The following is a 24,828-nucleotide window of genomic DNA, read 5'->3' on the forward strand; positions in this document are numbered from 1 at the left end:
GGACGCTCGCGGGTCCACGCATGGGCGGTGCCGCCGCCATCTTTAAGTAGGGTAGATGCGCTACCCTGCTTAAAGGTAGTCCGCTTGTGCAGACTGTGGCGTGGGTGAGTCCTACGAGGCCTTGCCCCAGGAGGTCACAGTGGCAGGGTGATCACGGCGGGCCAGAGCCCGGGCGAGGCCGTAGGCTTTGCCAAAGAGGGCGGGGTCGGGCGCCCTCGGTGTCCCATAGCAAACGCCACGGACGCGCGGAGATTCTGGCTGAGGTAAACTAGCAAATAAAACGTGTATCGTGCTAGAGAGTGGTAAGCACTTCGGGGGTTGACACGCGTGGACACTGGCTGGGACGTGGGACGTGGGGCGGGGGCCCTCTCGGAGCCGGGCCCGAGTTCCCGCGGAGACGCCGTGCGACCTTCCGCCGCTCGTGCGGCCAGCCTCCGCTCCAATCACACCCCGCGCAGCGGGCCTCGGAGGGCGGGAGGAAACGGAGCGGGCCGGCGCGGGGACTTCCGGCTGTCGCCGCGGAAGCCGTCGGGCGGGTGAGCTGCGCGGCCGGGGGCCGGGTGGGTGGGCGGGTGCGACCGGAGTTGCGCGTCCTCTTCGGTCTCAGAGGCGACCTGCCGTCATCGCCTGGAGCCCCGGGGAAGTAGTCTTGGCCGTCCCGTCGGGCAGGGGTGCTCCCGGGCCCCTCTTGGCTTCGCCTCAGGGGAGTCGCCCTGACGCCCGCTCACCCCCAGCACCTCCTCAGACCCGACCTGGTGTCCGTCTCGGCCCCTGTCATCACCTCCACCTTTTCGGGTCTTGGGCTGGCCCCAGCCTCCTTCCTTAGAGTTCCCGCCTTGTGGGTTTTCGGGTACCGTGGACGTCCCCGGGCTCCTCGGACTGCTCCCTCTTTAGGCCCTTCACTTCTCAGTACTAGTATCCCAGACACCCCTTTTGTGCCCCTGGTTGTCCCGTTATCCCAGCCTCATTCCCAGCGTCCTTTCTTGGCTCGAGCACCGAGTGCTGGCGAGGTGCCAGGACGAGGACGAGGACTCAGAAACAGCCAACAGCCCAAGTTTGGGGCTGGCGTTGCAACCATTCCAGCATTCTTAGGCTCCAGACATGGCTGGTCATGGGACTCGGGTGGCCCCTCCAGACTCCATCATCCTCTTCCTCTATCCCTTCCTGTTCTTCTCAGCCACTCTGGTTTTCCTGTCCTTGTACGGGCCATCGCCCGGTGAGGGTTGATGACCATTCAGTTTGCAGCCAAAGTCTCAAGGGTACTGCCTGTGGGTCAGCCTAAACCATGTGTCCATCCTCAGGCCCATTTCTGAGGCCATCAGTTGAAGGCCCATCTAAGGATAGGGTATTGGTTCCTTGGAGAGGTGGTGCTTGCTGCACTAGTCAAAGCTAGACTCTTGTGGTCTCTGACCTCATGGCTTTCCCACCATCTGTGGGGGAAGACTTAGCCATGCAAGAAAATGCAGAGCCATGGGGCCTGGGCCAGGGAGGAGGCGATAGCTGAGCTGAGACAAGGTTTTGGGTTGGAAGTGGTGCACCTGTGTTTTCCTTGTTATTCTCATGGTACAGGTGTCGAGCGGTGAGAGTGCTGTACCCCTTGGGCCTGCATTCTCTTGACACACAGCATAGGGCTCCACATATCAAAGGTTCAGAGGGAAGCTGGGACTGGCACCTGGAGGGATTGGGCAGCATATGACAGCTGAAGAGTGAGGTGCGAGTGCACCTGGTGCGTCACCATAGCCTCTGGGACCTGTCACTGAGAAGCAAGGGTCTGTTTTGCAAACGAGGGGCAGGAGTGGGCAGGAAAGGGAGGCAGAGTGCTGGGGGCCTCCAGGCTGGAAATGGGTGGCTGGGCTCAGAGCAGTGCTGGGGGTTGGAGAGAATTGGGCAGATTTGGGAAGCTTGGGGTTGGGGGTAAGGATAACTGGATGGATGTGGCATTGGGAGGGTGTGCTTGGGAGCAAATTGTATGGGCTCAGTCCAGATGACCCAGGGACAGGCTGGTTGGGCACTGTTGTAGCTTCCCCAGGTGACCAGTTGTCTTAGGGGTTCCTCTCCTGCTTCCCTCCCTTGGTTCTGGCCGAGTGAGGCCAAGTGGTCATTCTGTCCAAGCCCTCAGCCCTGCTGATAGTATGGTAGCACTTGGGTTCACAACCCCCAGCCTGCCTTGCAGGGCTGTTCCCAGCCAGCTGCAGAAATGGCCCTTCATGGGGGACTCTCCCATCATTCATGTTTCTTAGAGGACCGGCTCAGTAGGTGGGTCTGTGGACTTACCACTTTAGGCACGGGGCCCTGGCCTGTTGTCGCCATGCCTTTTGTGTGTGTGATAATTTTTCCTGTGTGTAATATCAGATTCTTAAGTAGTCATATGTGTGCAGATTTCTCTTCATGTTCTTTAAACACCAAGATGATCAAAACACGAGAGTGAGCTTTCTTGTCCTCTTTGTTTCTGATTATAAAATTCACACAGGACTTGAAAAAAAATCCATGTTATAGAATTTATGAAGTTCGGCAATACTCAACCTCACAACACTAGCTACCTCAGTGTTTGTGCACCTTCCTTAATCTGATTCCTAGCCTCCACCTCGGGACTCAGTGACTGCTTTCTTTTCTTTTCTTTTTTTTTTTTTTTTTAAGATTTTGTTTATTTATTTGGCAGAGATCATAAGCAGGCAGAGAGGCAGGCAGAGAGAGAGGAGGAAGCAGGCTCCCTGCTGAGCAGAGAGCCCGATGTGGGGCTCGATCCCAGGACCCTGGAATCATGACCCGAGCTGAAGGCAGAGGCTTTAACCCACTGAGCCACCCAGGCGCCCCCAGTGACTGCTTTCTACCCCTCTGATTAGTATATCCCAGGTCATGGTCCTTAGAGTTCTGTTTGTGATCGAAGAGGACAGGAAGTATTGGCCTAGGGCCCAGGCGGCCTCCCCCCACCTCCCAACGGTGCCACATGGAAGTACCCCTACATGGGGAGTTGTTGACTTTGTCAGATGCCAGAGTGGCCCTGGTCCTGGCTGGGGGTAGGTCAGGGGGGCGGTGGAGAGAGGGGTGGAGTGGGGGAGGGAAAGAGGCAGGGAACACACCTTCTCTGGGATGGCTACTAGAAACTTCTGGCTGAGGCTGGCTTCTTTCCCTGATTTCAGGACCCCAGTCTTGTAGCAAAGTCCAGCTGTGTCCCTGGAAGAAGCTTAGACACATGAGCCTCAAAAGGTTGTTCTTAGAACCCCTCAGGCCAAGGGAAGGCTCACACCTGCCCAGAGTGGGGTTTATGTCCCAAGCCAGATGCTGATGCATGACGATCTTTCCTTTGGCACTGCTTCTCATCCCGCTTTTGGCACCCAGGGTACCCAGTGGTTGGGGTTGGCGGGGCGCACTAGGTCAAGAGCCTGCACAATTTGGATGGAAGGGAAAGATAATTGGGGCAAGAAGCAATGGCATGTGAAAAGTCCCAGAGGGTTCCAGAGATGCCAGCCCAGTGTGCAAGCCACCGAACCTGCACTGGCATCATCTGCACTTTTATGTAAGCTGCTGACAGCTGGGCTTCCTGTGACTTGCTGCTGAACACATTCTTCATAGGGACCACCACCCAGTGTTGGGGAGCTCTTGGGGGTTGCACACCTGGCTAGGGTGGTGGCAGCTGTGGCCCAGAGAATATGAATGATCACTAGGGGGGTAGAGAACTGGCCGGGGGCCTCCAGTGGACGTTAATTTCTGGACAGGTTGGGATATCCTAAGGGGAACCTAACCTCAGCATCCGCTGGTAGTTAACATGCATGAAAGAATCTAGATTTCCAGATAAAACCTTCTAGCTTTAATGCCTAAGAAATAGCTTTCCAAGGTTAAAGTTTTATAGACACATCCCCAGCTCTGGCCTGCTGGGCACCAGTTTGCTACTTGTACTGCCCTTGATGATCTTGGCTGGCAGGGGAAAACTGGGCCAGTTCATACCTGGCAGTTGGCTTGGCCCATGGTTGTGCGGGTTGAAGCCATCATGGGCAAACAGTACAGGAACCACGGTACAAGGTGGCACCCAGAGACCTTGGGAGGGGCTGTTAGGAGTCTATGGCTTTCACAGAGACTGCATGGTTGCCGAAGCGGTAGACGGTGGGGGGGAAGAGGGACCTGCACAGGCTGGGAGGCACTGAGTGTGTAGATTTACAGACCCACGTTCCATCTACTGTTTATTGAGCACCTACTGGGAACCAGGTCCTGAGTGGGCCCATCTGTACCCAAACTTGATCAGAGGCCTCCCAGCAACCCTGTGAGGTTAGTGTTGGAGCGAAGACCCTCCCCTCCAACCAAAGGCCTGAAACGGAGATGCAGAGAAGGAGGGGTACAGTGAGTACCATTACTCTGCACTGTGGATGCGCTGGTGCTGGATGAGCTTGGTGCTCTGGTGGAAGCGGCGGCCGCAATCCTGGCAGGCGAAGGGCTTCTCCCGCCGGTGGGTGCGCAGGTGCTGCGTGAGCGTGGGCCGCTGGCGGAAGGCCTTGCCGCACTCTGGACACGCGTAGGGCCGCTCGCCCGTGTGGATGCGCCGGTGCTGCGTGAGGTTGGCGTGCTGCCGGAAGCTCTGGCCGCAGTCAGGGCAGGCGAAGGGCCGCTCCCCGGTATGGATCCGCTGGTGCTCGGTGAGCCGTGACACCTGCGTGAAGCCCAGGCCACACTCGCTGCAGTGGTAGGGTTTCTCCCCGGTGTGCGTCCGCTGGTGACGTGTGAGCTTCAGACGCTGGCTGAAGCGCTGGCCGCACTCTGGGCAGGCGAAGGGCTTCTCGCCCGTGTGCACGCGCAGGTGCTGCGTGAGCGTGGGCCGCTGGCGGAAGGCCTTACCACACTCCGCGCAGGCGAAGGGCCGCTCGCCCGTGTGGATGCGCCGGTGCTGCGTGAGGTTGGAGCGCTGGCGGAAGCTCTGGCCGCACTCGGCACAGGCAAAGGGCCGCTCGCCGCTGTGGACTCGCCGGTGCTGCAGCAGCACGGAGCGGCGGCCAAAACGCTCCCCACACTCCACGCAGCCAAAGGATTTGTCGCCCGTGTGCACCGCCTGGTGTTCCAGGAGCATGGCTCGCCGCGCAAAGCTCTCACGGCACTCGCTGCAGGGGAAGGGGCCTGGGGGCTCCGGGGCGCTGGGAGGCTTGAGGGGCGCAGCGCCCGGGCCGGGTGGGTCGCCGTGGATGCGCTGGTGCTGCAGCAGGTTGGAGCGCTGCCGGAAGCTCTGGCCGCACTCTGCGCAGTGGAAGGGCTGCTCGCCCGTGTGCACTCGCCGGTGCTCCTCCAGGCGCGCGCTGCGCACGAACCCCTGACCACAGTCGCCGCACACAAACGGCCACTCCTCAGTGTGCGTGAGTTGATGACGCAGAAGGTGCGAGCTTCTGCTGAAGCTTCGGCCGCACTCGCTGCACACGAATGGCCGCTCTCCTGTGTGTATCTTCTGGTGCCTCAGTAGGTTGCTGCGTTGGCTGAACACCTTCCCACACACGTCGCAGCAGCCACCCCGCCCCACCCCGGGGCCTGTGCTAGGGCGACCCCGTCTCTGGCCTTCGGTCCTGGGTGTATGCCAGCGGCCAGTGGCCAGTATGGGGCCCAGGAGCTGGTGAGGACCCTCGTTCGTGGGGTTCTGCTCACCTCCGGGGCCACTGGGGAGCACAAGCGCATGTGAGAAGCCACTTTCTCGGGAGGGCGACCGGAGCTGGTCTGTGAGGCTGGCCATGCCGAGGTCCCATGGGATGTGGAGGTGGGGGCTCACAGTGCCTGCGCTAGCAGAGACGCTGTCCATGTGGAGGGCAAACCCTGCATTGCACAACGGGGTTCACTCAGTCACACCGAGAGAGCTGTGCCTGGCCCCATTCCAGCCCGTGGTAAATAGGGTGAACTGGAGGGACCTGAAACTAGCCAGTGAGGCAGAACCTAGTATGAGGAAGATTTAGAAGATGGGGACAAGCTTTCCAGGCCTGACTTAAGTTTGCAAAAGTTGCCTTTCTGGAAGGGCTGCAGGACACATATGGGATAGTTGGCCTTGCAATAGTGATGATGGTTTCTGCAAATACACAGAAGTGGGCAGGTCTGAGGGAGGCTGGAAGGGAAGCCAACACGAGAGAAATGGGGATCAGAGGGGACAGGCGGCAGCACTTTGGTCTGATGTGCCTTGCTTGAGAAAAAAATCAATCTGACCCTGAAGAAGACTCGAAAAGTTTGGGATTAGAGGTACCAGGTAGCTCTGGCCATGGAGGTGAAGGGGCGAGGCCACCAAACATGCTGGGGAGGCTGTTCAGAACTACTGCATGGACCGGCCCTGGACTCTCTCAGCACAGAATTCTGAGCAGATGGTGGGCATTGATGTAGCTCTGATTCCTGGATCTCTTCTCTCATTTTGGCAAAAGGCTGGGTTGAGGGTGTGAGACCACACTGAGGAAGCAATATAGCCAACAGCCAAGGATACACATTCCAGAAACAAGGGAACAAAACAGTGGAGGGAAAGGAAATCAGAGAAGTAATTCAAGCCAGTTTCCCACAATTGAGAGGGATAAATTTCAAACCGAAAGGGCTTACCAACAAAGACGATGAAAAAACTTTGAAACTGAATTAGTAAAAAGAATTCTTCATGTAACCCCACTAGCCTAATATAGAATGTTAGGTAAGTGTTTTAAGAGATAGAGCATCTCAGAACTTTTTATCTGTCATACCATGGTTCCCAGAAAGGTCCACCAGAACAAGGGAGTAAACCAAGAAAGAGGAGCAGTCCAGGAAACAAGGAAGAAGAGGCAGAGAGTGGGTGATGGCCGACCTAGAGCAGTGTAGCTGAGGTGGACAGCAGGGGCCTCTGGCCTCCTTTTTGTACGGCTCCATCCACGCCCTGTGTCAAGGTCCCTCTGCCCACCCACTGTCTACTAACCTGCTGTCATTGGCAGATCCAGACCCTCTCTCCCCTGCTACCCAGTTAGTGGGGGCAAACCCAGACTCTGTGGGCCATCTGGGATGCCAGGGCTGGGAGAGGAGGGGGGTACGGGGAATACAGGCCCTGCTCTCAGGTTTTACTGTGGTGGGAAGCAGCAGCTGGAGGGAACCTGAACTCAGCAGAGAGCTTGATGGAAACTCTAACCGCCTACTCCATGCCAGGGGAGAGCACAGGAGGTTATATGCTGCAAGAAACAGTCCACGGAATGGAGGAGCTTGAACATGTTGGACTGAGAGGGCAACCTGAGCAGGGCCAGGAGTGGGACAGGGGAAATGTGGTGCTGCCCGTCAGAGGGCCCAGCCCTACCAAGCCTGCACTCACCTGGAGGGAAGATGCCTCCAGCTTCCTCCTGCCACAGGACGCCAGGATGCTCCCTCCATGAAGGCCCCTCAAGTCCAGTTTCGCTGTGAGGAGAGGCCTGGTCCAGCACTATTTCACAGCCCTGTAAGCACAGTGGTCACTGCTCATCTGTGCCCGGCTAGGCTAAGGAAGGGACCCACCTGATCCCCACCCACTGAGGCTCCCCAGACAGGGAGGATGGCCTGTATGGGCTCACCTGGGTCTCTTCAGGCAGGAGAGTGGAGGTGACCTCCTGGGGATTGGCTAGAGGCCCAGAATCCAGAAGCTCTGTAGAGGAAGGTTGGGGTCAGGTGGCCCCAGGGTGTCCCCACCCCACTGCCCTCCTCAGTGGTATGCCAGATGCTGGAATCCAGACTTGGGGCTGGAGTAAGGCAGAACCCCCTGGAAGGCCACAGGAGAAGCTGTAGCAGGATGAGACAGGCTCAAGGCACAGACCCCTGCATGAGCCCTGGGCAGGATGGCCAGCAAGGGTGGATGGGAGCACTGCACTAGGGTCTGCACAGGAATGAGGGAGAGTGTGGGTGGCCAGCTCTGGCACAGACCTGGAAGAAGTAATATAGAGAGGGGCTGCCTCCTAGCGTTCTGGGGTCCTCCCTCAGCCACACCCACCTACATTCAAGCCTGCCACCTGCTCCCCAGAGACCAGTTATTGTCTCCCAATGCATCTCCTTGGGAGTGAACCCCACACGCCCCCCCACCCCAAAATCTCAACAGCCTACTTCATGTCAGGGGAGAGCACAGAAACACAGCTGTGGCAGTCAGATTTGGCACGAGAGGAGCAGTGATGTTCACTGGCTAGGCAGGATGGGGGTGGGGTGGGGGATGCCAGTACACATGAATAGTTCCAGCCAGCAGGTGACCTGTAGGCTGTTGAGGCCAGGCTCCCCTGGTCTACTCCATCAGGCTTTGGGCCATGCGTGCCTTGCCCACCCTCACCTGGGTCATCTGTAACCGTGGGCTCCTCTTTCACCCGAAGGCCCAATGGTAACTCCTGCGTAGCTTCAGATGGTGTCCTCGGCCCATGTTCTGGAGTCTGAGGCTTGGTTTGAAGGAGGGGCTGGAAGTTGGAGGACTCCATCTTCTCTGATAGCACCTCCTGACCCTGCACTTGGACTGTGACCTGGGAAGGTGCCCCTCACCATTAGGGACCCATCCGGAGAGTTTAGCTGGGCACAAGCAGTGGGTTCATGGGCATTTACCTCATCAAAGGACCCCAGGTCCTGACCCACTAGGTTCTCCAAGGACCTACATTCCCCCTAGCACTGAGTCAGGGGTAAAGGAACTACCTGCAGTTACTCTCTTGTTGCTTACATCTGCGAATGCCCAGTGTTCTCTCTCTCTCCCCACCCTGCATCCCCTCCTATGTCCGTGACTCTAGGCAATGTAGGGATGGGCCAGTGAGGCTGGCTCTGGAAGTGTTTACTCCCACAGAAGGTCGGCTGCAAGTGACTACTTCAAACCACAAAGAACAGATGTTTGGTCGAGCATGGCACCTGCCAGGGGGATGCACAGCTGGATACTGTTCCAGCCTGGATCCTGGCTCAGGGCCACCGACTTACCCATCTCCGGGGACCTCCTGGCTCCTGGCGTAGCCCCTCGACCAGGGCAGCTGCCTCCTCAGGGCTGCCTGGCCGCTGTCCCTCCACACGGGCCTGGATCTCGGGGGGCAGTGCGCACAGGAACTGCTCTAGCACCAGCAGCTCCAGCATCTGCTCCTTGGAATGCACCTCGGGTTGTAGCCACTGGCGGCACAGCTCCCGGAGTTGGGCCAGGGCCTCTTGGGGACCCACTGCCTCCTCATAGTGGAAGTGTCGAAAACGCTGGCGTGCAGCCTCTGGGCCGGGATCCCATGGGGCAGCCTCACCCTCCTCCTCAGAGTCCTCCAGCTTCACCATGACAGGCCCCTCATCTTCCAGGGCTGTGTGACCTGGGGAGCCTAGTGCTGCAGGCCTCATTGGAAAGACTGGGCTGGGGCTCCGAGGATAATGTCTTTCCCTAGGAGAAGAAGAGGATGAGGCTCCTGCGAGGACAGTGGCAGCAAATGCTTATTGAGCGACTACTGTATGCTTTGTTGTTCCATTTTCAGACCTGTACTGAGTGGAAGGCAGGTAAGAAAACTGAGGCACAGAGAGGTGGTCACATGCCAGGCACCTGTGTCTCTGGTCTCTAGCTGGGACCTATATACAGTCTCTGGCATTCCCCTGTTCCAAACACAGGGTGCTTCTTAGGCATATAAAGGCATTCCCCCCCACCCCCCCCCCCCGCCCCGACCCAAATCCTGTCCTTCTACATGCACCACGCCATCCCTGATGTGCGGATCTCCTATTGCCAAGTAAATGACATCTGCAGTATTCACCACATGGCCATAAGCAACACTCCAGCCCCCCCCCCCCCCCACACCACCCAGAACACCACCCGGTCATTGCACCACCCACTCTCCCATCTAGTCTCTCTGACCATTCTCTTCTCAGCTTGGTTCCACAGGGAAGCCTTTCCCACCCCCACACATGGGCGAGGTCAACTCTGTGGTCACACTTCCAGGCAGCATCCCGCTCTCCCTCCATTCAGTCCCATCCTCTAAACCGGCCCAAGTTATCACACCATGTAATGCCCCACCATCACTTCAGCTCCCTGATTTAGGCAGGCTTAGGAGGTGATGGGATCTTACAGGGGGCCCACAAGGGCCGCAAGACGACTGGACCAGATGCCTGCAAGCAAGATCGGAGATTGTGATCTTGCCTATTTGCTACGTAACCTTGGCTAGTTTCTGTGAACCTGTTTACCCATCTTTACCGTCCCCTGTAAGTGGGGCTGCCCCCCCTTCCCTCGCCATTGCTACTCCCTTTGCAGCTGGGAGTAATGTGCGGGCTTTGTGAAGAAATCTGAGTTTATTAAGTGAGTAGATTCGACTTCCAGGGCCGCCGGATCCCGTGGGTCAAAATTCCGATCCTCAAGGTTCCAGGCCAACCTGCAACCCTGGGAGAAAGTTGGACCATTTTTAAGCCAGCCAGCCACTGCGAAGCTTCCTGAACTACATTTACCAGAAATCCTGGAGGGCAACCTCCACTTTAGAGAGCCCCCCGCCTCCCTCCTCACCCGGCAGGTTTAGTGCCGCCATGGCAACCGGGGGGGCGGGGCTCCGAGACCTTGTCGCTTGGCAGTGCACTGCGATTGAAGAACATCGCGCTACAGCGCCCGGCTCGCCGGAGGGGGAGCGTCTAGACCTCTGCTCCGCGCTCCGGGTCTCGCCGGGCAGCCTGAATCCGAGAGTCCCCGGCCTCCGCCCGGGTCCCCGGCGCAGCCTCCCTGGGTGAGAGGTCCCCGCCCTCACCTCCACGCTCAGCGGGCCGCTCCGCGCTCGCTAGCATGCGCACTCGCCGACTTCCCCCTCCCCGGCCGGACTCTGTCTCCCAGAATGCTCCACGCATCAGCCCGAGTGCCACCTTGCCCTTCCCCCACGCTCGCCTCCTTTCCCACTCTCCTCCCGTTGCCCGGGGTAGCGTTGTTCGCAAGGACCAGATCACACGCCCGGCCGCCTCTTCCCGCGCTCCCCGCCTCAGATCCAGGCGTCCATGCCCCGTCTACTTGCGCAAGCTTCTCAGGCGACAACGGACAGCAGCGCCGTCTTCCCAACCGCGCATGCCCCCCACCACGTTTTCCTCAGTTCTTTACGGGCCTTCCAGGGATGAGCAGGGGTCTGCACCAATCACCGCTCTCACTAGGACGCCGTCAGTCCACGTCTCCATGGCAACCGTTCGCATTAAAAGGGTGGCGCCTCCTGCACCGCCCAGCCGGACTGTAAATGGCGAAGAGGCTCGGCCTGGTGCTTTCTGGGAAGTGTAGTCGGCTGGGCCCTCTGTGTGCGCCGGCTCCGCGCCGCGTTTCTTTGTAACGGGGGGGCGGGGCTAGGACGCGCTTTGGTAGCCGGGTGGGGACCGGGAGGGCATCTGAGAGGCGTTGGGGGAGGTGAGGTAGGGTGGGGCTGCGGGAACCGCCTAGGGCAGGAAAGCCGGGCGAGAGGGTGAGTAGAGGCCGACACAAAGACTTAGGGGCGGCAGAGGCCTAGAGCCTGCGGGGACCCACTCAGGAGCAGAGAGAGCTGGGAGGAGAGACAGTGAAAGGAACTGAACAGATCCAGGGAACGAGACCCGGAGAGGAAAGAAAGTCAATGAAGAGGGGTTTCTACTCTCAGAGACCTAGAGAATGAGATAAGAAGCCAGAGGATCCGAGAGTCAGGACGGGTGAACGGGATGTCCAGGAAGTTAGCAAGGCAGAGGGTCAGGAAGGGATTGATCTGGAAGGAGAGGGAGAACAGATTCACAAAGACAAGACATGCAGCTATTGAGATTCAAGGGACGGGCATACAGAGGCAAGGGGAGAGAAAGGACAGGCGTTAGAGAGAGCGAAGATGGGTGGAGAGTTTTCGAAGACCTAGAGAAGGGGGACAGCAAGGAGGGAGCTGGAGGTAGACTGTTAGGAAAACTCACCTGAAACGAACAGTAGTGTAAGGGCTTACTTAGCCAGAGCGATTCCATCTCAGATTAAATAGCCATTTTTTTTGTTTATGTATTAACATATGGTCAACCAATCCCTGATAATGGAGCCGAAATACAGGGCGGGTCAGGTCAGGTGGAGATAACAGAGCCAGAATGCAGGGATGAGTCAGGTCAGGTGGAGACATCCAATCACTATCTCCCTAAAGAATGTGGGCCCGGGCCCCAGGGGTGTCTGGGTGGCTCAGTGGGTTAAAGCCTCTGTCTTCAGCTCAGGTCATGATCCCAGGGTCCTGGGATCAAGCCCTACATCGGGCTCTCTGCTCAGCAGGGAGCCTGCTTTCCCCTCTCTCTCTGCCTGCTTGTCATCTCTGTCAAATAAATAAATAAAATCTTAAAAAAAAAAAAAAAAAAAAAGAGGGTCCCTGGGTGGCTCAGAGGGTTAAAGCCTCTGCCTTCGGCTCAGGTCATGATCCCAGGGTCCTGGTATCGAGCCCCACATCAGGCTCTCTCCTTGGCGGGGAGTCTCCTTCCTCCTCTCTCTCTCTACTTGCCTCTCTGCCTACTTGTCATCTCTCTCTGTCGAAAAAATAAGTAAAAAATCTAAAAAAAAAAAAAAAGAAGAAGAAGGTGGGCCCTGCCTTTGGCGCCAATTCTGACCAAGGTGATAGGCTAGTTCAAATAGCTATTATAGGGTGAATTGTAATTCAATTGGCCAACCGTGTGTGACCTAGTATGACTGTGCAAATTTCTCTGTGTGTAACAATCTCATGGGCCACTTGTGTGTGACCAGGCTCAACCATATGGCCTTTGCTCTACAAAAGTTAGTCTATGAGGCTCTGTAAGAGGTGGCCCTGACTGGCTGGTTTGATTCTGTGTGCTTGGCGTGAAATAAAGCTTTGCTTGACCTTCGCTTTGTATCAGTCTCGCTCCTTTGATTACGTAAAAAAAGGTGATTGGGAGCCCTCTCTGCGATTCCCAGCATTGTCTACCAAGCCAGCTTCGGCTCATCTGACTCCCTAAATGAAGGAATTCTTTCCCTCTGAAGTAACTTTTGATCGGAATCCAGGCCGCACATGCTTGGGATTAGAGTTGTATCACCCCCAGGGCACTGAGCGGGAACTGAGACACCCGGGCCCATGACTTGGGGTCACGGGCTCCTCATTTCTTTCACCCCTCCTGTTCTTTCTCATCTTCCTGGAACCGCCTGTGCTATCTTGCAAGTTCCCTTCCCGAGGTAAGTAACTCTTCCAAGCCCACTCACTGAGTTTATTTTTAAGTTGATGGTCTGAGCGGAATTAATTCTCCAGGATGGGGGACAAACAAAAAAAAAAGAGAAAAGAGAAAACAGAGCCGGAAATGGAAGGAAGTAGGGAGAACGTTGGAAAGACACAGAAAGTAGGGGGAGGGAAAAATTAGAAATGAGGCAGAAAGCCAGCTTCGGCAGAGGCAGCCTCTGTCGCCCCCGGCTGACCTCGAGGCACAGCGTCCTCGTCGCGGAACTACATTTCCCGGCGGGCCTGGGAGCGCCCTCAGGGGCGGGCCCCACGCCGACTCCTCCAATCCCGGCAGTCCCTGGCAATCTTCCGCCTCCGCGGAGAACACGGAGGTTGAGCTCGGCCGCCTCCGGAAACGGGCCCTGTAAGGCAGGACACAGGTAAGAGTCGCAACCCCAGCGGCCCAGCTGAAGCAGCCGGCCCACGTCGCTGTCCGGAGGTGAGGGCGGACGGCCGCGCGGGGGCCCGGGTTTTGGGGGCGGTGGCGGGGGCTGGGGCGCCGTTTCTCTTGGTCCTGAGCGGCGGGAAGAGAACGGAGAGAGGCCTTGGCACTTTCAGTCCGGGACGAGCGCGGGGTGGGGGTCGGTCGGCGCTTCCGGCAGCCCCGCCGCTCTATGGGAATTGGAGTCTCACGGGGACAACCCTCTCTCCCACCTAGACGTTGGGCCGTTGAGTCTCCCCGGACGGCGCGCTTGGAGACTTCCCCTGAGCGTTGGAGGGAGGGAATGGATGAATGAACACACGGGTGAATTAATTTAAAATCGTGGGTGAGCAGAGGAAGGCGTGGATGTTGGAGAAAGAACAGAGGCTCGTGAGGGGTTCAGAATTCGGGGACGGCTTCCAGGCAAGAGGAGCCTTAACCATGCCCACCCTTTCCCTGCCTCCCAGGGTCGAGGGTCTTGGGCCTGTGCCACCTTGTTTCAAGCATGCGCAGCCCACGAGTCCCTGAAAGAATTGATGCGATACCGACAGGTGCCATAGGCGCTGTGGAAACGACCTTCACTCATTTGCTCATGCTTTCACAGGCACGCCTTCAAAAATTTTTTTTTCTTTAACTGATCAGGTGCTACTTTCGCGTGGTTCATTATGCAGTAGGGACAAGATGGAAACTGCCTCCCACCGCTGTACTTTAAAATTAATAATAATGTACTTGAAGTTTAAAATAATTTCATCATCAAGTGCCTACTGGATGCACTATTCCTGGGCCTGGGGACACAAGAGAGCTCAGCGGACACAGCTCCTGCCCTCAGGCAGCATGTGACAGATGTATAATAAAATGTATGTAGGGAGGGCCTTTTTGATTAGGTTACATTTGAGCAGAGATCTGTAAGACAGGGAACAAGCCATGCTGATAACAGGGAAGAGCCTGAGCCCTGGGCTGAAGGAAACAGGAGCACCCTTAGTCCCCAAGGATGTGGGCAGGAGCGAGCCAAGTAAAGGAGGAGGCTTTGAAGTGCTTGAGGAATCTGGTGAGGACTGTGGCTTTTACTCAGAACTGGGAGAGCTCTGAGCAGAGCAGGGACAGGATCTTAGTGCTTACTGAATCTTTGTGGCTGCTGTGTGGAGAACCACCTTCCTCCTCTATCCCCAGATGTTCTCTGGGGTGGCACGAATTATATTGGTTTCCTCCTGCATTAGTTTACTATGACTGCTGTAACCTATTACTGAAAAAAGACTGGTTTAAAATAACACAAATGTGGGGTGCCTGGGTGGCTCAGTGGGTTAAAGCCTCTGCCTTTGGCTTGGGTCATGATTCCAGGGTCCTGGGATTGAGCCCCACATCAGGCTCTCTGCTCAGCAGGGAACCTGCTTCCCCCCTCCATCTGCCTCTCTGCCTACTTGTGATTTCTGTCTGTCAAATAAATAAATAAATAAATAATAATAATAATAAAATAACACAAATGTATCATCTTGGAGGTGGGCTAAAATCAAGGTATCAGCAGGGCTGTTTCCTTCTGGAGGCTCTAGGCTGTAGTGGTCACATTGCCGCTTTCTGAGTGAAATCTTTTGCCTCCTCTTGCAAGGAGCCCTCTGATTATATTTAGGGTCCATTTGAATAAGCCAGGATAATCACCTGATCTCAAGATTATTGACTTAATCACACTCACAGTGTCCCTTTTGCCATATTAGGTAATTTTAAAAAAGATTTTATTTATTTATTTGGCAGAGATCACGGGGGTGGGGTGGGGTGGGGTGGGGAAGCAGGCTCCCCCTGAGCAGAGAGCCCGATGTGGGGCTCTATCCCATAAGGGATCATGGAAGGCAGAGGCTTAACCCACTGCACCACCCAGGTGCCCCACCATATTAGGTAATTTATTCATAGGGATTAGTACTTGGACGTCTTTAGGAGCCATTATTCAGCTACCCACACTGATGTTTGATGTCTTTGGGTGGGAAGCATGGAAATGGGTAGCTTGTTTGCTCATCGGTGTGTGGGAAGTGGGTCTCGTGGTGCAGGAGGTTTGCTGGGGGAAGAGAGCAAAGTCTCCTAGTAGACTTTTCTTGATCTCATAAGCTAAACTAAGTGACAGGCTCCTCTAGATGCAAAGAATGGTTGGAATTGAATGTGCAGTGTTTTCAGCAGTAGGAAAAGAAGGGATTGGGCACGCTTCTGAGGCAAGTGGTCAGCAGGGCTGGGTGTTCTTTGTCGGATGTGGGAGGGTCAGCTGGTGGTTGGCACTTCCATGTACTTACACATTAATGCCCATGTGTCCTTGTCTTACAGGCAGAGGCAGGTATGGCAGGAGAGGCCAAGGGGCTGCCATCGTGGGCACACTGGTAGCTACTGTGGATAGGCACTGGGGAGAGACCTCATCAAGGTGCGTGGCCTAGGGAGGCGGAATGAAGACAACTCCCCGGCTGCAAGTGTCGGGGAAGGCATCCCTTGGTGGGATTGGCCTCCGCCACACTGCCAAGCGGGACCGAAAGTCCATCACCTTGCATGTGAAGTTAGAGGTGCTTCGGAGGTTTGAGGAAGGCGAGAAGCTGACTCAGATTGCCCGGGCCCTCGGGCTGGCCACTTCTACTGTTGCCTCGATCCGTGTCAACAAGGACAAGATCCGGGCCAATTCTCAGGCAGCCACACCGGTAAGTGCCACACAGCTGACCCGCTGCCGGGGTGTAGTGATGGGCCATATGGAACGCTTGCTGAGCCTCTGGATCGAGGAGCAAAAGCGGCAGAACCTGCCTATCAGCACGCTGCTCATCCAGGACAAGGCCCGACGGCTCTTTGTGCAGCTGCAGCATGAGCAGGGTAATGGCACTCAGGCTGAGACCTTTGGGGCCAGTAATGGCTGGTTTGCCCGATTCAAGGCTCGCCACAATGTGCTTTTGACAGATGAGCCATCTGTGGCGGACACCCAGGCTGCTGCCCACTACCCCACCGTGCTGCGCACCATTCTAGAGGAGGGCAGCTACTCACCACACCAGGTGTTCAATGTGGACGAGACTGGCCTGTTCTGGAAGCGGCTCCCGGAGCGCATGCTGCTGGCCCTGGAAGGGGCAGCTGGGCCTGGCCTCAAGGCCTCTAAGGACCACCTGACCCTGCTGCTTGGTGGCAATGCAGCTGGTGATTTCAAGCTAAAGCCGCTGCTGGTGTACCCCTCGGAGAACCCGCGTGCCCTCAAGGGCTGCTCCAAGGCCAGCCTTCCGGTGGTGTGGCGCTCTAACCGCAACGACTGGCTGACACCCAGCATCTTCCAGGAGTGGTTTACTAGCTGCTTCTGCCCTGCCGTGGAGAGCTACTGTGCCAGCCACAGCCTCCCACACCGTGCCCTGTTGGTCTTGGACGGTGCGCCCTGCCACCCTGCTCACCTGGGTGGCCTCTCACCCCATGTGCGAGTTGAGTTCCTGCCCAAGAACACATCAGCCCTGATCCAGCCCATGAACCAGGGTATCATTGCCACATTCAAGACCTATTACCTGCGCCGTACGCTTAGCCAGCTGGTCCAGGAGACGTCTGGTGAAAACCGACCCTCTGTGCGGGAGTTCTGGCGCAGCTATACTGTTGTGACTGCCGTGGACAATATAGCCAGAGCCTGGGCAGAGTTGCAGCCCACCACCATGAACAGTGCCTGGAGGAAGCTCTGGCCCGAGTGTGTGCCTCCTGGCGCTCCCGAGCCGGACACTGTGCCTCAGCTCCGCCGCAGCATTGTCGCACTAGCCAGCCACGTGGGCCTTGGAGATGCAGCCGAGGCCGATGTTGCCAACCTCCTGCAGGCCCATGGGGAGCCCCCACCCCACGGCCTCCCCCAGGATGTAGAAGATGGTGGGGACATCTGTGGCTCTGGGTTGCCGTGGCAGGCAGGGAAAGGCTCGGTCTCTGGAAAACCAGAGCCAGATTTCACAGAGGCTGTAGTGGGTGTGGGGACTGAAGATGCTGATGTGGGTGCTCTGAGCCCTGAGCACCTGGGCCAGGCCCTGTCACACTTCGCTGCTGGTTTACGGGTCCTCCTGGAGAATGATCCAAACCGGGAACGCAGCCTCCGTGCGTCTCGGGGTGTCCACTGTGCCCTTGCCCGCCTCCAGGAGCTGCACCGGGAAAAGAGGCGACAGGCCCGGGCAGGTGCATCCTCAGGGGGGCCCCTGGCAGTGGCACCAAGGGATTTGGCAGGAAACCTGCCCTTGCTCCAAGTGGGGCCCACAGAGGGTGAGGAGGTGGCTAAGGGCACAGGTCATGAAGGTCAGACCTCTGGCTGTCCTGTATGATTTGGGGCTTGGGCTTAACCTCACATGATCTCTCTCTAACAGTGTTTTGTTTCTGGAGGTCAGATACTGCTGCTTCTTCCCCAGGGTTCTCATAGCTCATGTTGTATTCTTTGTGTAGTGACACACAGGCTTGGGGAACAGAAGGGTGCTGTTCTCTGATTGGCAGATGAACTGCAGGGCCCCGGGAGTGCCCACCCATGACAGGGACACATCCTGTAGTATGGTCTTTGCCCAGCACAGTCTGCCAGGGCAGCTGTGTCAGGGGCCAGAACTAAGACCTGCCTCTCCCATTTTCCAAACCTGACTTCTTACTCCCTACACCATTGTGACCCTTCCTTTCCAACTGTAGGTGAGGGTTTCTTGCTCTCAACATGACCTTTTGTCACTTTACATGCCATCTTCATGGCCTCTGTTGACCCAGGTCTCTGGTACCTGCCCTGTGCCTGAGCACTTTGATTCTCTGTGGATTTTGATACTGGAGATCACTTCCTTTTTTGGAGATGTTTTCCTCCCTGAGTTTCTGTGTTGTAGTCGTCTTGGCTTCCCTCTAGCCTTTGAGGTTGACCCTTTTGTGACTGTGATGGTCTCCCAGTTCTGGTGCTCTTTGGAAAATACTATCCACTCCTCTAAGAGCTGGATCACCTCAGGGTTAATTCCTAGTACACTGGCTGCAGCCCACCCCCTCCCTGAGCTAGGCCTGAGCTCTGATTCTGATGGATATGCCCCCACCCCAGTCGTATTATCTCCCCTCATCCCAGTTTGTTTTCCTGTTCCCCAAACTGTAACAACCGGCATCATGGGGTGTCCACCTTACTGCAGAAATACCACTTGGGTCACCAAAACAGATAGTCAGCAAGGGAAGGTCTTGTGTTCCAGCTGGATGAGCCACAGGTGACGGGATAGGGATGTCTGGGCTTCTGGACTCCTTTCAACACAGGCGCATGTGTACGTGCACACATGCACATATACACACACAGGCACGCCAAGAAATAAAAATGGGAGAAAGGATTCCTGTTACTTCTGTCCCAGCTAACACCTCACTGATGGGCTTGCTGTCAGCATATCCCTGGGGCTGGGGGCCAGGGAGGGGTTGGAGGGCCAGCGTCCCTGGGAGAAAGGTCAGATGAGGCCCCGTGCTTGGTTTCCTGGGGAGAATGGTAAGAGGGATGACAGAGAAGGGAAGCTTTTCTTCGGATTCTGGTGACAGACCGGATACATTACACAATTTATGAGCACTTGTAACGCGCCAGGTGTTGAGGAGACCAGGGTGAGTGAGACTGACTTCAGGAGCTGCCAGTCCAGAGGTTGTTACATTCTCCGTGACAAGGCTGTGACAGGTGACCCAAGGAAGGACCTAGCCAGGCATGGAGGACTGGACGTGATAGGCAGGCTTTCTGGGGAGTGTTGTCTCAGCCTTTAGGGACCTTGCTGACAGTCAGGAAACCCGTCATTTCACAATGCCACACGGTATAGAGGGGCTCGACAGAGGCAGCCCGGTGTGATGGGGTGGCTGGTGAGAGCCCAAGGACCCTGAGGAAGGAGTATCCTGGTGGAGGCTGGAGGGGGCAGGCGACCGGGTGGGAGTCCCAGGCGGAATCTGGCTGGGCGGAAGAGTAGTTAGGGGACGGCCGCTGGAGGTCGTCCCGGCCTGGTGATGGGCGGTCTGGCTCCAGGGATTGTTTCTCCAGGCGCCTGGCGCGGGAGCCCCGGGTGCCTTCAACCAGCAACCGTTCCCAGGCCCCAGAGCGTTTCAGGGAGGCCCTGGGGGTGGATCACCGCAGCCCGGCGTGTGCAGGGAGTTGCTGGGTCTCAGCCCGAGTGGCTGGTTCTCCAGCTCGCTGGGGACATTGGCCAGAGGGTCCCACCACACAGACGGTCTTGGACGCTTTTTACCTCAGGCGTGCACCGTCGCCAGAGACGCGCAGAAGCAACAGGGATACCTGCTTCCCTCCCCTCCGCGTGCTCGCGTGGGCGTCGAGTCGGGGCGGGGGTCGCCCGCGGGCAGAAGGGCACAGGCGCCGGAAGCAGTCATCGGAGGGGTCGGCAACTCCGGGTTCCCAGCCCGGGGTGGTCAGTCGCGGTCCTTGCGCGTCGGGGCCGGGCCGTGAGGCTCCGGGGGTGGTGAGTCCGACGCAACGCAGCCAGAAGCGCCGAAAACGCCTGGGGCAAGGCCTGCGGCCTGGCGGAGGGCGGCGGGGGCGTTGGCGCCGAGGAGCGTCGCCCATTTGTAGTCCTCGAGGAAGGGCGGCCAGGGGCCTCGCGCCGGCGGTCCCGACCCGGAAGTGGTTCTGGGCTGGGCTCGGGCTGCGGGTGGGCGCCGCTGCCCCCCGGAGCCGACTTTGCCGGGCTTCCTTCCCGCGGTGCCCCTTCAGAGGCACGTCCGCGCGGCTCCTTCAGAGCTGGGCTCCCTTCCTGTGTGAAGTCTCCGGACGGCCGCAGCCCCGGCTTGTGTCTCCTCTTTGCTGCCACTCCGCGTGCGTCCGCCCAGAGCGAGCGCTCCGGCCTCGGGTAGGAGACGCGGACCCCGCGCGGCGGGAGGCGCTGGCCAGAGCTCCTCCTGCCGCCCCTGTGCTGTGCTGAGTGTTGCGCTGTAAGCCATCACCTGCTCGGGCGCCTGGCCGTGCGGACCCGGGTGGTGGGCCGTTGGGCGTGTGGGGACCGGGGGAGCCCCGGCCTGGGGAGCCCCGGCTGACGCTCCTGAGAACAGGCACTGGCGGTGAAAACAGCCTGTTCGTTCGTGAGGGCCGTGGTAGCAAGTAGCCGTTGCCGAAGACAGACCGTAGGTGGAGATTCATGAGGAAAAAGCGGACGTCCTCCAGTTATTTCCCCACATCCCACGCACTGGGAGTTTGCGTTTCAGGACCCATTTCTGGACATTTGTAACTGTAGCTTCTCCCTGCGCGCACGCACTCATACACCGCGGAGGTTGCTCTAAAACAGTAACAGTGGGATCGTGTTGTGTGAGGACAGCCGCAGTGCTTCACACTGTCTTTTTTTGATCTTGACTAACTGGTTTGGTGAAGTCTTAGACTATAGGTGAGGTTCGGTGGGGTGAGGTCCGGAACCAATGACCCAGAAAGAAATCTTGAGACGTCTTTGGTGCAAAACGGTGGTTTGTTATTTTTAAAGATTTTTTTTTTTTTTTTTTTTTAAGATTTATTTATTTGACAGATAGAGATTACAAGTAGGCAGAGAGGCAGGCAGAGAGGCAGGCAGAGAGAGAGGAGGAAGCAGGCTCCCAGCCAAGCAGAGAGCCCGATGCGGGGCTCGATCCCAGGACCCTGAGATCATGACCCTGGCCGAAGGCAGAGGCTTAAACCACTGAGCCACCCAGGCGCCCCAAGGTTTGTTTTTTTTTTTTCCCATTTGACAGACAGAGATCAGAAGCAGGCAGGGAGGCAGGCTCCCTGCTGAGCAGAGAGCCCAATGCTGAGCTCGATCCCAGGACCCTGAGACCATGACGTGAGCCACACAGGCACCCCAAAATGGTGGTTTATTAAGTCATGGGGACAGGATCCATGGGCAGAAAGAGCTGCTGCCCGGGGGTTGTGAGGAGTGGTCCATTATATGCTTGCAAGTTGGGAGGGGATCAGGGATGGTGTAAGTCTCTGAGGAATTTTGGAGGCAAGGTTTCCAGGACCTTGAGGGGCTAGCTGTTATTGGGAAAAAGGTGATTCATTACCAGTAATAACCTTTGTTGTGAGACCCTTAGATGTGTATCAGTGGGCCATATGCTCGGGAATGATTGTCAACATGTATCTTGGAGGGTTTAGAGATAAAGTTTCCAAAGGAATTGTTAAAGTAGACTTATAGGGTCCTGGTTGAGGGTAGGGGGGTCATCAGGCTATGATTGCCCTTCGCAAACTGTTGAGGTGGAGGCAGTTGAGTCTCTAGAGGAATGTCACTGTGCCTGTGTCAAGGGCTTGTGAGTGGTTAAGGACATTTAATAATTTTTCTTCTGCCCTTGTTTCCCACATCAGGTTTAAGCTGAACCTCTCAGGGTTGGTAGGAATCTGCTGTGGGGGAAGGAAGGCCTTCCAGTGTAGGAGTCAGTCCTGAGGGAAATAAAGACACCTTTAACAGGCAGAATATCCAGGGGCTTAGAGGTTACCTCTTAGGAGCAGGTCAAGCACCAAACTTTTGGAACGTGTAGGGTTTGGACAACCCAGGCCTGCTGAGTCAACCCTTTACTGAATTTCTTGCTGCAGGCAAAGGAAGGTTCTCATGGTCCTTTCCTTGGCATTTCAGTGACTTGGGTTTCAGGAGCTCTGGGTGTACTCCTGAGGTATGTGTGTGTATGTGGACTGAAGTGGGAGCTGCATGTGGGCCAGGGCAGAGTGTTCTGTGGGATTTGGAGGGCAAGTCCTTGTCTCATCCAGCCCGGAAGCCCAGACCAGCATCGGGGTACATGCTAACTGCCTGACTGATTGGTTAGCGTGGGTGACTGACCCCTGTGCCCTTAGGGTGGGGCTGAGGACACTAACCTTCTCCTCTCCCCTCAGCACGGGCTGAGGCCCGTCCTGAGGACCAGTGGTCTGGAGACTTGGCAGAGCCACCCAAACCCTTCACGGATGGAGCTCTGGTGAGCTATGAGTCCTCCAAAGTCATAGATGCTACATCTTGCCTACCACTCCCCCTCTGTGTCACAGGGTACTTGAATGTTTGTGGTCCCAGCGGGTAACTCAGAGGCTTCCCCAGGGGGAGAGAGGGAGTTGCTTATAGACGTTGACTGAGCATACATGGCAAGGAGGGCAGATCAGGCAAGGAGCGTGCGTGGCCAGGGTCTCCTGTCAGGTGAATGGGCCACACCCTGGCCCTCCCTGCCCCTTGACTATCATTCTTGGAGCTTCCCGAGAGACTGCAAAGCATGGGAACTCTTAACAGTTTCCCTGTCCAGATCTACCCAAGATGGGCTCAGCAGATGTTTTCTGTGAGTTAGTGGCATATTGGGAACTCTTGGGGGAATAGCCAGGATGCTTCACTGTGAAACTCCAGTGAGAAATCAGTAGTACAAAGTTGAGCTCTGAGAAATGCTGTTTCTAAAACAGGGTGCATGGTCTGCCTTGTGGAAGGATATGGAGCGAATTAGCCTTCCCTGGCTACCTCTGGGCCCCTCGCCTGGTTCTGCAGTGGCCTGTCTGGGTTATTTCACCATGTCCATGTATGGTTGACCCTTAAATAGCACAGGCTTGAACTTTATGAGTCCACTTGTACAGGGACTTTTTTTTTTTTTTTTGAAGATTTTATTTATTTGAGAGAGAGAGTGAGAGAGAGCCAGCACCCAAGCAGGGTCAGAGACAAAGGGAGAAGCAGACTCCCCACTGAGCAGGGAGCCTGAGGTGGGACTCCATCCCAGGACTCTGGGAACATCACCTGAGCTGAAGGCAGGCACTTAACTGACAGCCACCCAGGCACCCTGGATTTTTTTTTTTTTAATAAATATAGTACTGTAATGTATTTTTTCTTTTTTTTTTTTTTTTTAAGATTTTATTTGACAGACAGAGATCACAAGTAGGCAGAGAGGCTGCTGAGCAGAGAGCCAGATGTGCGGCTCCATTCCAGGACCCTGAGATCATGACCCGAGCTGAAGGCAGAGGCTTAACCCACTGAGCCACCCAGGCGCCAGAAAGAACCAAGTTGTATTCCAGAAATCAATTTCTGTGTTTCTTCTCTGAAAATTCATAGGTTGCCCATTCCTTCTATCCTCCAGCATAGTGTTGAGCACTGTTAAAGCATAGAGATATTGCCGTGTCCAAAGCCTTCTTGCTTCTCACTCCAGCTAAACAAGAAAACACCAGACTGTCTGATTTGGATGGCTTTACTTCATTGTACTTCTCCTTGTAGTCTTTTGGGTTCGTCTGTAGAGCTTTACCTACCTCACCCAGTGGTATGTTGACGGACCCAGGAATTTTTCCATACTCGACAATTTCCCATGGTTCTCTAACATCAGTTAACATAATTTTTTTGGAATTCAAGAGGTTTTTAAGTTCCTTATAAGTGACATCTTTAAAAATAGCTGTGCAAAAATTATGGCAGCTTCCCTTTATTGACTTCAAACCCCAGAGGGCAGCCTCCGCTGATGCCAGGAACGGCATATAAGTTCCTTATAAGTGACATCTTTAAAAATAGCTGTGCAAAAATTATGGCAGCTTCCCTTTATTGACTTCAAACCCCAGAGGGCAGCCTCCGCTGATGCCAGGAACGGCCTGCGTGCGTTCCGGAATAGCGGCAGCGGCAGCACCATGGCCAGCTCGCGCCCGCCGGGCCCCAGACTTCCTCCTGTATTTTTTCTTTTTAAAAAATTATTTATTTGAGAGAGAGCGAGAGCAAGAGAATGAGTGGGGTGAGGGGCAGGAGGAGAAGCAGGCTCTCCACTGAGTAGGGAATCCAGTGCGGGGCTTGTTCCCAGGATCGAGCCACCTAGGCGCCCCTGTAATGTATTTTCTTTGTGCTTTTAATAACCTTTTATTTTTTCTAGTTTTGTTGTAAAAATACAGTGTATAATACATATAACATATAACTTTGTGCTTTTAATAACCTTTTATTTTTTCTAGTTTTGTTGTAAAAATACAGTGTATAATACATATAACATTACATTGTTCAGGGTCATTGCAAGCTCAGAGCCATGAAAATGTGTTTTCTTGTAACTGGACAGCTTCTTTTCCTTCTTGGCTGCCTGAAAACTCAGAGTTCAGTTTTATGAGCAATTGTTATAAATTCCTGTACCCAGCCATAATGTTTTGAGGCACCTCTCCCCCAGCCTGTGAATTTTTGATTTCTGGCTTTGGTCTGACATCAGCTTGTTGTGTATTGTGTTATGTTGGATCCCTTAGGAGCGAGCCTGAAGTAGGTGACTTCAAACAGTATGGCCATTGGGAGGCATTGTCGTAAAGTGGGAGTGGTTTTTCAGAGGCTTGCTGCATTACTGAGGTTGAAGTTCATCTGGTCTACCAGGGCCGGAATTCATCCAGTGGGATGTGAGCTCTGTGGCCAAGTGAGGGAGATTTATCAAGGGTCTTCAACAGGTTTTATCCAAGCCTGT

At 55.9% G+C, this 24,828-nt stretch overlaps 2 protein-coding genes across 9 annotated transcripts; one reads left to right on the top strand and one right to left on the bottom strand.

The window, feature by feature from the left end:
• Positions 1-13: 13 nt before the first annotated feature.
• LOC123930914 (tigger transposable element-derived protein 1-like) lies at positions 14-20,928 on the top strand. Of its 3 annotated transcripts, none has more exons than XM_045987416.1 (2): positions 14-536; positions 15,805-20,928. In XM_045987416.1, exon 2 carries the CDS (start codon positions 15,921-15,923, stop codon positions 17,784-17,786), a length of 1,866 nt encoding a protein of 621 aa, XP_045843372.1. In that variant the 5' UTR covers positions 14-536; positions 15,805-15,920; the 3' UTR covers positions 17,787-20,928. The 3 variants fall into 3 exon arrangements, with proteins under 3 accessions (XP_045843372.1, XP_045843371.1, XP_045843370.1); XM_045987415.1 differs by lacking the exon at positions 14-536 and adding an exon at positions 13,154-13,518; XM_045987414.1 differs by lacking the exon at positions 14-536 and adding an exon at positions 13,154-13,459.
• MZF1 (myeloid zinc finger 1) lies at positions 2,745-12,129 on the bottom strand. 6 transcript variants are annotated; one of them, XM_045987401.1, is made up of 6 exons: positions 10,641-12,129; positions 8,869-9,304; positions 8,246-8,429; positions 7,506-7,576; positions 7,271-7,391; positions 2,745-5,784 (listed from the first exon to the last, which is right to left on the bottom strand). In XM_045987401.1, exons 2-6 carry the CDS (start codon positions 9,262-9,264, stop codon positions 4,346-4,348), a joined length of 2,211 nt encoding a protein of 736 aa, XP_045843357.1. In that variant the 5' UTR covers positions 9,265-9,304; positions 10,641-12,129; the 3' UTR covers positions 2,745-4,345. The 6 variants fall into 6 exon arrangements, with proteins under 6 accessions (XP_045843357.1, XP_045843358.1, XP_045843353.1 ...); XM_045987402.1 differs by having other exon boundaries at positions 8,869-9,397; XM_045987397.1 differs by having other exon boundaries at positions 8,869-10,285.
• Positions 20,929-24,828: the final 3,900 nt, after the last annotated feature.

Source organism: Meles meles, chromosome 19 (assembly GCF_922984935.1).
Source record: "Meles meles chromosome 19, mMelMel3.1 paternal haplotype, whole genome shotgun sequence".
NCBI lineage: Eukaryota > Metazoa > Chordata > Mammalia > Carnivora > Mustelidae > Meles > Meles meles.

Bases quoted from the DNA above. Each gene is read 5' to 3' on its own strand.
- MZF1 (XM_045987401.1), bottom strand. From the start codon at position 9,264: ATGAGGCCTGCAGCACTAGGCTCCCCAGGTCACACAGCCCTGGAAGAT. The intron at 7,577-8,245 runs GTGAGGGTGGGC...CTTCCTCTACAG, and splicing joins CACGGTTACAGATGACCCAG to AGCTTCTGGATTCTGGGCCT. The intron at 5,785-7,270 runs GTGAGTGCAGGC...TGTGCAATGCAG, and splicing joins TGGAGGCATCTTCCCTCCAG to GGTTTGCCCTCCACATGGAC.
- LOC123930914 (XM_045987416.1), top strand. From the start codon at position 15,921: ATGAAGACAACTCCCCGGCTGCAAGTGTCGGGGAAGGCATCCCTTGGT.